At 38.6% G+C, this 10475-nt stretch overlaps 1 protein-coding gene across 2 annotated transcripts; it reads right to left on the reverse strand.

Moving 5' to 3' along the window:
- Positions 1 to 3444: 3444 nt before the first annotated feature.
- Positions 3445 to 9056, reverse strand: LOC122047139 (bZIP transcription factor 29-like). 2 transcript variants are annotated; one of them, XR_006130484.1, is made up of 5 exons: positions 7789 to 9056; positions 7571 to 7703; positions 7405 to 7489; positions 6277 to 6388; positions 3684 to 3890 (listed from the first exon to the last, which is right to left on the reverse strand). XR_006130484.1 is itself a non-coding variant. In XM_042608218.1 (4 exons), the coding sequence occupies exons 1-4, from the start codon at positions 8862 to 8864 to the stop codon at positions 3631 to 3633; spliced, it is 1554 nt and encodes a 517-aa protein (XP_042464152.1). In that variant the 5' UTR covers positions 8865 to 9056; the 3' UTR covers positions 3445 to 3630. The 2 variants fall into 2 exon arrangements, 1 of the variants encoding a protein (XP_042464152.1); XM_042608218.1 differs by lacking the exon at positions 6277 to 6388 and having other exon boundaries at positions 3445 to 3890.
- Positions 9057 to 10475: the final 1419 nt, after the last annotated feature.

Consider the following 10475-nt stretch of genomic DNA (forward strand, 5'->3'; position numbering starts at 1 on the left):
GTATCCTTGGAGCGGGGAAAGGGTTGAGCTGAAGGTTGGGGTGGCCTTCTCTCCGACTTGTTGGCTGGAGCAGGAAACTTGTCTACTTTCCTCCAGGCGGCCTAAGCTTCTTCTACATTAATGTAGCTTGTTTCCTTCCTCGGCATCTCATCAAAATTCTTCACAGGCTCTCGAACGAGGGCTCGATAGAACTCTCCTTCCACCAGACCGTGGGAGAAGGCGCTCATCAAGATCTCTGAGGTATCGGACGGGACATCCCAGACTACCTGGTTGAAGCATTTTATGTAGGCCTTCAGGGGCTCTGCAGGCCCCTGCCTGAGGGCGAATAAGCAATGGTTAATCTTATGGCATTTCCTACTACTGGCGAAATGGCACAGGAAAACGTTCTTGAAATCCTGAAAGCAGTTGATGGATTCGACCGGTAATCCGTCGAACCACTTTTGTGCCGAGCCGGACAGAGTGTTTAAAAACACCCAACACTTAATGGCGTTGCTGTACTGGTGCAACAGTGCAGCATTCCAAAATTTGCAAAGGTGATCGTATGAATCCTTGCTGCCATTATATTCTCCGATGGCTGGGGGCTTACCCCTTCGCCAGTTTTTCTTTGAGCACCCTCACAGAGAAGGGCACTTGCAATTCCTTGGGCAACTCCCTCTGCTCCTCCCTAACAACTATGATCTTCTCCTTCTTCGAATCTCTGGGCGGGGAACTCTCGGCCGTGGAGGCCTGGTGCTGCTCCTTCTTGTTATAATACTCCGGGCAAAGGTCGCGATAGAAGGCTCGAGGGAAATCCTCAGGCTATTTCCTCTTAGACCCCCTATCCGAAGCGTGGGTCTGGTCTTTTGAAACTGCAAGCATCTTGCATGGTTGTGAAGCGATGGTGTGCCTTTTGGAAGCTGCTCGCCTCTTGGCTTCCTTAAATAGCTCGTACTCTCTGGTTGTCATGGTGACATTGATCTTGCCAGTGTCCTCCATTGTCACATTCCAGAATAGGTGAAGGAGATTCCCACAGACGACGTCAAATTGATCTTGTCTAGAATCTGAGTCAGACAAAGGCTGGCTGAGATGGTGCTGGTGCTGACGGAGAGGCAACTTTGACACACCTAACGTATGTGTACCAGAAAAATGGACCCCCACGTGGAACTCAGGGTCAGTGGTAATGAAACCAGCGGTACTCAAGCTCTGCGCACACTCAGACAAGAACACGGAGCATTAGTGACCAGAAACCAAGGAAAAAGCCTCTGGCGCAGGCCCTCCAACGCTCAAGTCAGGTACTTTTCTCCAGAAGAACAATGTACGAAGGAAAAAAGAACTGTAGAAGACAAGTGCGAATGTGCGTGTACCTGCTTAATGGTTATTTTAGTGAAAATACCAGACCCGGTTACATGGCCCGAGCTGAGGAAGTCCGATAAGTCAGGGATAGGTCAGGAAGAGTACGAACTCCATCTTATGTCTCAGATCTGGGCGACCTATCCTGCCTGTGCCCGATCAGGAATTATACGGCTGATGACGTGAGACGGTCTAACTCCCACTTTCTCCTAACTGTTGACTGCACGCCCTCTTGACTTTTGACTTTCACACCCTCTTGACTATTGACTTTCCTTGCTTGCTACGTCCTCTGGACTTTTAACTGCTTGCCCTTATCGAGCCCCACTTTTATGCACCGTATTAGCGGCAAAGACATGCGGGGCTCGAGGAAGCACCAGCGGAGTCGAGGAGAAGATAAAGATTTGAAAGGCACAACGAAGAACTGAGATGCACGAGTGGGAAAAAAAAGCGAAGCGTTCGACCCTCGCACCCACACTAGCCCTAGGACCAACATGGAATGGAAACGAGGAGTAAGTGAATGGAGGATGAGTTATAAACAGATATTTATGCAAGAAGTGAGATGCAAGAGAAAGAGACAGATGCAAACCAATTACTCATCGCTGTCGGACGAGTTTATTTTTACTTATTATTTTTTTAAAAAAATACTAATGTTTTAGTAGAAGGCACGGACATCCATATCAATTAATCTATCTAAAAATTTTATTTTAAATTTTAAATAAGGTGATTAAAAAATATTTACATTAGCTACCCTATTTATTATCTAAATTTTACATTTATAAATAATACTTCTCTAAATTTAGATAATGAAATTCATTCCCTAAACATTATATAAGAGAGAGAAAAAAATAGGGGAAAAAATAGGAAAATTGATATATTGTGTAGTAAAAATTGAATATCTAAATTTAATAAAGTAATTTTTTTACCCTAAATTATGTATTTTGGATAGGAAAATTGATGTGGATGCTCCAAGAAGGGAAAGAAATATATCGCTAGGGAAGAGAAACTGAAAACGAAGGATAAAAGTAAACGAAGAGAAAGGAAAGAAAAGTAAAGTAATCGCTATCAAGACAAGGTTGAGTGAGGTGGCGAGGACGGACCTTGTCGACCTTGCGGCAAGGTCACGAGGACAAACCTCGCCAAGGACCTTGCGGCGAGGTTGCAAAGCCAGACCTCGCTCGCGGTGAGATCACAAGGTTGGACCTTGCCCTGAGAGCTCATGGCAAGGTAGGACCTCACCCCGAGTGCTCGTCGTAACTCTCACGATCTCATCTTTGTTTGTCGAGTAACATGGAAGCATTCAATGAGAAAACATATCAAATTTGATCAACGAGCGTGTTTAAAATCCATTCGTCGATACTATTTTAAATAAGTAAACAATCAGAAGTGCCTCAACTGATCTATAATCCATCCTTTATATGTTCCCTCAACTAATCTATAATCCATCCTTTATATGTTCCCTCAACTAATCTATAATCCATCCTTTATATACTCTCCTTCATGCCTTATTCATTTTACTAATGGCTAGTAGCCATCGATGATTTAAATTCTTCATGTTAATCTAGAGATAAATTGACGAAGATACTAGGACGGACAAATCGCCTTTTGCCACGTAAAGTGTCAAAATATAACATTTCAAAATATCGAGGTTAAAGTAAATTGGCATCGAGTGGCCTGTCTTTGGTGCTATTTTATAAACTACGAGCAAAATATAAAGGGTAAAAAAAAGTAAACATAGAATGAATACTCCTATGAAATTTCGCAGGGTCCTTTGTACTCTCAATATTTCTCAAAATTCACTTTGAAACTTCCTGGGTTTTCCTTTTATATATATATATATATTTTTAAAAAAATCTTTTAAAACGAATGATCTGCATAAAAAAGGGATAAATTTCATTTTATAAAAAAATCAAATTAAATGGCACAAATATCTTTTTTCTACCTTTTCTTTTCATTTCACATTTCCAAGTTCTGAAGCGAGGGGGGAAAAAAAGGGGAAGATCCTGAGCATAATTGTCCAAAAGATTCAATCACAGACCAAAAGAAAAGGACTAATTCATTACTAGCCAAACTTGATGTTCTTTTCTTATAAGTACTTTCTCCTAGAAGCATAGCATATCATGTACAAAACAAATTGTTATTCATAGAAGCAATCCATGGACTTGCGATTAAGTTGTACTATTGAAAAGAATACATAAAAATTGTAGTCAAACTGTTCTAAAGTTGCTAAATATATATTAGGTAACATGCTATCTTCATATATCTCAGCTGACTGAAACATAAGGAAGATCGGAAAGACACCTTTTAGCATCTGCTTGATTCTAACTTGGCGGAAACATTGTTTTGAGTTTGTTGCGGAGGTGGCAATTGGCATGGAGGCGCCTGAGCAATTTGTTGTTTCTGCTGCTGATGATGTTGTTGCTGCTCTGGCAATAGATGCAACTGGAACAGTTGAGGACTCAATTGCATTTGCTGATTCATGTTCTTTGAAAGCTGAGCCTCGCTGATCTCTCCAGAAGCAAGTTTCAGACGCTGGACTTCGGCGCTCAATTGCTCATTCAGGGCTGGACAATACATAAGTCAGATGAATGAAGAATGGTAATTGCCATGTACTACTAACTACAATTGACTATTAATATCACAGTAAATCAAATGTATCACATCAAGATTTCAGCTAATGTCTGTAACCAGTTCTGGAAATAAATAGAAGGAAGACTCATGCACACCACAGCTTGAAGTCAATTTATAGTCCTTTCTTTAACTTTTCAGATTAGTCGATTCATACTCAAAATGTAGAGGTCAGGTGACATGTATACGTCCTAATTTTCATGTCGTTTGCATGTAGATAGCAATTTAATGTGTTTTATTGAATTGCTTATGGTTTTTCTATTTAGTTGAAAAATAAAATAAATTTTCACATTCTCCTATATAAACAAGCCAGAATAATTTTAGAAGTTATTCAAACACAATTTCATAATTTCATGACACACTAGATACTTCATCCTAAAATACATGAAGAAAAAACAAAGTAAATAAAACAAGCATTTTCCATGCAAGATCTTAAACCACAAAGTATCATTGCATATTTCACTAACCAGAACTAATCAAACTTACAAATTTAACTTAAACATAAAAACTTGCAAAACGCATGTGTTTCATTAAAATCTCAAACATTCAATTGCCAATTATCCTGTAGAGAGGCAAAACAAGACTATCTGAGCAGAATAATACATATTTAAACAGAAAAAAAAAAAGAGAAAGGGGAGAGGAAAATACAGAATCGAGCATATTACTAGTCTTAAAAGTGGGTCAAAAAGAGTTAAATTAAAGAAAAGAAATTGTTCGACATAAGCCAAAATTCCTTCTAGAAAATCACTATCCAAAGCAATGGTACATTGCCCAGAAAAGTATCTACCATATGTGCCTTGTGCTCACTAGTAGAACTAGTCAATCTCAGCATCTGTTAACCATATTAAAGCTTCTACCATTTAATGATAATCTATGCAACCAAAACTTGCAGGATAAGAAGTTGAAAAGTTTGCGCATTGGGCATATGATATCTATAGTCAAACTATTCTACACTCCTGTAAGAATGTATAGCACAATCAAGAAGGGATAAGATGTAAGGTTACAAGTCCTGACAAATTATTTATTCTCAAATACAAAAAATCTGTAAATCAGGTATAATATTATTCTCCACGTCATGCAAAAGCCTAAAGGTGTGTTTGACAAAAGATGTTCCCAACGGCAGTTTTCCTCTCTTTCCCTTGATGCAAATAAGGGAAAGGGAAAGGAAAAGAAAGGGAAAACCTTTTCCCAATTTTCTCTATATTGCTTCCATCGGATTTGAGGGAGGAGCTCACATGCAAATGTAAGAGAGCTCAAATTATAATTTAATATAAATAATGATAAATTATTTTTAAATCTTTTTTATTAATATAAAAAAGGAATTAAAATTTTCTCCTGCTTTCTTTCCCTCCAAGAAAGTGTCAGATGAAAAAAAATTCATAATTCTATTTTTTTTTCTCGTACCTTTTTTCTTTAGTTATTTCCTTATGTAGAAAAGGAGACCCACATAGAACATTTTCAAAGAAAATAAATATCTTTAATATGTAAATAGCATGGAATATGGATTTTATACCAATACAATTTACAACTAGAGTTCATGTCAATTTACTTTCCCAGCCTTCTCAACTAGAACTATTGCATGGAGAAAACAAACTAAAGCAGCTGCACATATCATGTTATTTAAGTTGTGACACAGATTAGACTTCGATATGTCATACGTATCAACACAAACAACTGTATTGCAGTTAGCATGTTCAGGACTACAGAGAGATTAGGTTCAACAACAAGAAAATTTGAATAAAATCTATAAACATCTCCATTGGAAAAATAATAGACTTCAACATGTCATACACACTAGCACAGACAAATGTATTACAGATAACATGTTCAGGACTACATTGAGATTGGGTTCAACAACAAGAAAATTTGAATGGAATCTATAAACATCTTCAGGAGAAGAAATTTCTGTAAAATTATGTGGTATCCAACTTAGGAAAGAAAAGGTAGAGAAATTTCTTTGCGAGTAAGGAAATAGAATAAGTTAACTTTCAGTTTGCATTAAATATATTCAGCCAATATATGCACATGTCAACAGCTAAACCAAGGAATTCGATAATATTATGTAAGGATGTCAAAATGACTTATTAGTGCAGAACTAGATCAAAGTACTTAAAAGCAAACTAGATTACTACTTTTTTCCACATTACCAACTCTCAAATATGTTTTCTAGTTAATCCTTATAGCAACAGCAGCATGGATGAACTGTGAGCAACAACAGGCAGCAGAGATATGGCTATTCATAATGTGTAAACTAACATATATTGCAGAATTGCAAAAAGTTTGCTCAACCAACAAATAACAAAATGTGGCCTAGTTGTATACTTATTGGTTCACCAACTATCTCTGGATCTTCTGTTCTTATTCATGTCACAATGTCCACCAGATATCATAAGACAAACAGACGCAATTGAAGACTATCTGTGTGTGATATTCTCTGCAAAGTAAACTCACTCATAAAGAGGCATATGACAATAGAATATGTATGTCATCAACCATTATGTCTAGAGCTATGGAGACCCTAAGATCCAGGGACTCTCATGTATCCATTTCCTAGAAAAACAGTGAAAGAAAATACATGATTCAAGGTACCTTGACTTCACATATCAACATTACAATTTTGCTTGTAATGAAAACAATTGTCACACAAGTTTCTACATTAAAACAACTCAACGATATCATGTATACAATCAAATGATTTAATAATCACAAGTGAAATGGGAGTAAATATCTCAATTAACCACTAGTAGTGAACAAGAGAGACAGAGGTACTGGCTACACTGCTAGCTCAAAAAATTGATGAGGATAAAGCATTTAACATATATTGAGTTTGAGAAAAAGCCCAATTTAATTAAATAGAAAATGAAATGAGAATTTACTTGTGGTAAAGAGATAATGGCGGGGCAACTAAAATATCAGTCATACCTATTAGCTCATGGAAAATGACACATTCTATTAAACAAACCACAAAACCTTCATAGCTAGATAGTCAAAAAACAAACATTACATCAAATCACAATCAGATCTAAGTGGGCCCCAATTAATATATGGATGAAAAATAACGCCTTACAAATAGCATGCAAATAGCACATGCAAGCTTTGAACATAAACATCAAAGGAGTCACTAGCACATGCAAAATTGAGATATAGTAGAAATTTTATTGAAAAAAAATTTGTTTTGATTGTTTGGAATTTCATTCAGAATCATGGCATCATTAAGGGTCATGAATGTTCTGACAGTAAACATGCAGGTCAAATTTGCCAAGCGTTCTGTAGCAATACAGAAGCAAAATCATTCATTGAATGAGAAACATGGGTGAAATGATATCTCAAGCCCACATTAATCTTTAATACAAGCTCATAGCAAGTTTTTCCTGTATTTTGTTCTAAGGCAATTTTCCCAGCCCATCACATAAAAAAGTTTTGAATTACAATAGCAGATAAAAAGGTTACCATCTTTCAGATGTGCCTGCTGCTCCATGGCTTGAAGACGGAATTTCAACTCATTGTTTTGATTTGTAAGCCCAGCTGAGTCCCTCTGCAAGAAGATGATGTAACTCTCCTTTTAAGCACTTAAGAGCATGTACATAAAGTTTATTGAAAATACTAGAAACCACACCTGTAACATGGTCAATTGTGCTGATAACGTAGTAGCCTCAGTTTGCAAGATCTGCACCTTATGTTCCAATTCCGAAATATAGCGCATTTTCCTCTCCTTGGAACGTGCAGCTGAAATACGGTTGGCAAGAATCCTAAAATCCAGAACATAGAAGTAAGGAAAAAAAAGAGTAAAGAAAATGAAGCTCTGAAGTCAGTAATTAAGTTAAAGAAAGGTACCTCTTCACTTTCTTAGGATCAGCTAGTGCCATTTCTGTAAGCTTTTCATCTGCCATAATTTTCTTCATCTCAGCTGCGTTAAACTCGCCGTTACCTAACTCTAAGTTGAACGTATTCATTGTCTCATCCATTGAGCCACTACGCAAAAGCTGTCCCATTTGAGTTCCCGGTGAGGGCGGAAATTTGGGCGAGTCATCCCCAAAATGCAGCTTTCCCACAAAACTGTCCATGGAGATACTCCTACGATGTCGTGAATTCGATGGCTTCGGATCCACTGCCGCGGTTCTCTTGTGCCCTTCCTTCCTCTCTCCACGGCAACCACCATCACCACCGCTTTCATTGACGCTACTCTCCGCCTCGTTCTCGCTGCTGTCTGCCCCGCTTGTTTTCGTGCCGCTGAGCCTGCTGCACTCCACCAGATCCTCGTGCCTATCCTCCGTTCCAGAGGAGATCAACGTGTCCAAGCTATCCATATAGGCAAACATCAAATCATCCACGGCCGCCACTCCCGACTTGGAGCAGTCGCCCGCACGGACTGCCTCACCGCCGCTGCTCTCCAGTTGTTTCGATGAGGACACGGGCCGCGACGCTGGCGGCGACGGTAGCGGGAGTCCGAAGGGGACATCACTGTGGGAGCGGCGGTGCACGCGGCGCGGGGGCAGACCGTCGCGGGGTGTCGGTGTACGAGAGGAAGGAGCCCGGTCGTCGACCATCATAGGGTCAACAAGCAAAGGCGGCGGCGGAGAAGGTGCAGGAGAGGACGGGAGGTGGGCTAACGAATCAAAGGCGTGGGATTGAGAAAGAGATCGCGAGTGAAAAGGAAGAACCGCCGTTGAGGACGTCGGAGAGGGTGGGATCGGGGGAATGCCAGGCCTTTTGGCTGCGGTGGTGTCAGGGTTGAAGCTGGGAGTGAAGTGTCGGAACGTCGGGCCGAAATTAGGGAGATCCAAAGAGCCGGGAGGCCTAGGAATGAAGGAAGGGGAATAAGGAGAAGAGCTTGTGGCGGCCACTGAGGAGGCTGCTGAGGCGGAGGAGGAACGAAAGCACTGCATCAAGTCGGTGCGACTCTCTTCCATGGGTTCCTCTCCAGATCTCTTTATTTCCGCCGACGAAGAGGAGGATAAGCAACTATATGTAATGGTGGTTCTAGAAGAAGACGAGAAGAGGATTGCCGGCGAGCGGCGGCGGAGGCCAGTTGGGGGCGGAAGAGACGATGTGAGATTGAAAGGAGATAGAACAAAGCAGTTCTATTCATGGCGCTCCCGTTGTCGTTGCAGAACTCGTGTCTCCGCTCACTTTCCCTCCCTGCATCTGTTCGACACCGTTTAGCCACTTCACTTGGGACCCACTGCTCTTTCAAACTCCGTTGGAGATGAAACATCCTTCCTGTTCTAATCTAGCAGCGAATCCGGGATCCTCGCTCTTTCGTCTGCGCACGTCGTTGTTCCCCTCCGCATGGAGTAGCGAAGCGGGCCACCGTTAATCGACAAGGCACAGCATAAACTAAAATACCCGTACACTGCTTCCTCTATAACAATAGACCCCACTGGGTCTACAATTTCTACCATTTAAAATACTGGTAGATTACTCGGTATCAATTTGAGTGCAACCTTGGTAAATGACTTTTTACGTCCGATACCGCGTGGATTTACGGACGTCTTGCTTTTTTCCAGACTCGTCTTCCTCGTTCGGTCCATCAAGGTCCGGTCTAATTGAATCCGGCCGGGTTATTGAATCAGATTTATAATCAGATGACCAAATAAATAAATAAAGACTATAAATAAAGAATATTTACAAATAAAATTTAAAAATTATGTTAATTTTATAAACTTCTAAATAGATAATAAATTATTTTAAAATTAATAAATAAAATTATAATATCAAGCTCGTTAATTAATTTTAAAAATAAAAAAATAAACAAACAAATAAATTACGATTGCTTAAAAGTGTAAATGAACTAAACTTAAATTAAACTTGAATCAAATTCAAATTTATAAAAAAAATAATTAATTAATTAAATTTGAACAACTCTAATAATGATTTAATTTATTATAATTTCGATTCAATTATTTTATTAAATAAGTTTTAAGAAAATAAAATTTTACTAGACTTAACTTAAGCATCACATTCCTTTGTTTAATGTTTAATTATTATTTTTTAAATGCAAGAGGAAGCCATTTAATTGTGCCTTGATTGCCTGCTCAACAACACACCGGTGTAAGTTTCTTTCCCCGCCAGGCCCGCATTAATGGGCAATCAAGCCGTTGATTCCGCATACGGCATCGCGCCTATATAATTTTATATAATGCATAAAATGAGGACCCCATCTTCGCTCATAAATATCTTCGTTAATTCCCGTGATGGTAAACTCTCAATCAAGCTTATCAACAATAATTTCTAATTAAACACATCGTGAATATATCATTTCCTATCCAAAATATAAAATTAAAAATAAAAAATACTTTATTAAATTTATATATTCACTTTTTAATACATTATATATCATCTTTTTTTATTTCTTCTCTCTTATATAATATTTAAGGAATGAAATCTATTTTTCAAAAACATACTATTCATAAATATATAATTTAAGATATGAATAAAATAGTTGATAAAAAAAAATTTAATTATCCTATCTAAAATTTAATTTAAGTCCACCTCTTTTTGCTCAACTAAAATTATCAATA

Source organism: Zingiber officinale, chromosome 2B (genome assembly GCF_018446385.1).
Source record: "Zingiber officinale cultivar Zhangliang chromosome 2B, Zo_v1.1, whole genome shotgun sequence".
In the NCBI taxonomy this organism is placed as follows: Eukaryota; Viridiplantae; Streptophyta; class Magnoliopsida; order Zingiberales; family Zingiberaceae; genus Zingiber; species Zingiber officinale.

What these genes read in the sequence shown, in the direction of transcription:
- LOC122047139 (XM_042608218.1), bottom strand. Translation starts at nt 8,864, where the DNA reads ATGGAAGAGAGTCGCACCGACTTGATGCAGTGCTTTCGTTCCTCCTCC. An exon ending in CACAATTGACCATGTTACAG is followed by an intron (nt 7,490 to 7,570) that starts GTGTGGTTTCTA and finishes ATCTTCTTGCAG; the next exon opens with AGGGACTCAGCTGGGCTTAC. An exon ending in GCAGGCACATCTGAAAGATG is followed by an intron (nt 3,891 to 7,404) that starts GTAACCTTTTTA and finishes TGTATTGTCCAG; the next exon opens with CCCTGAATGAGCAATTGAGC.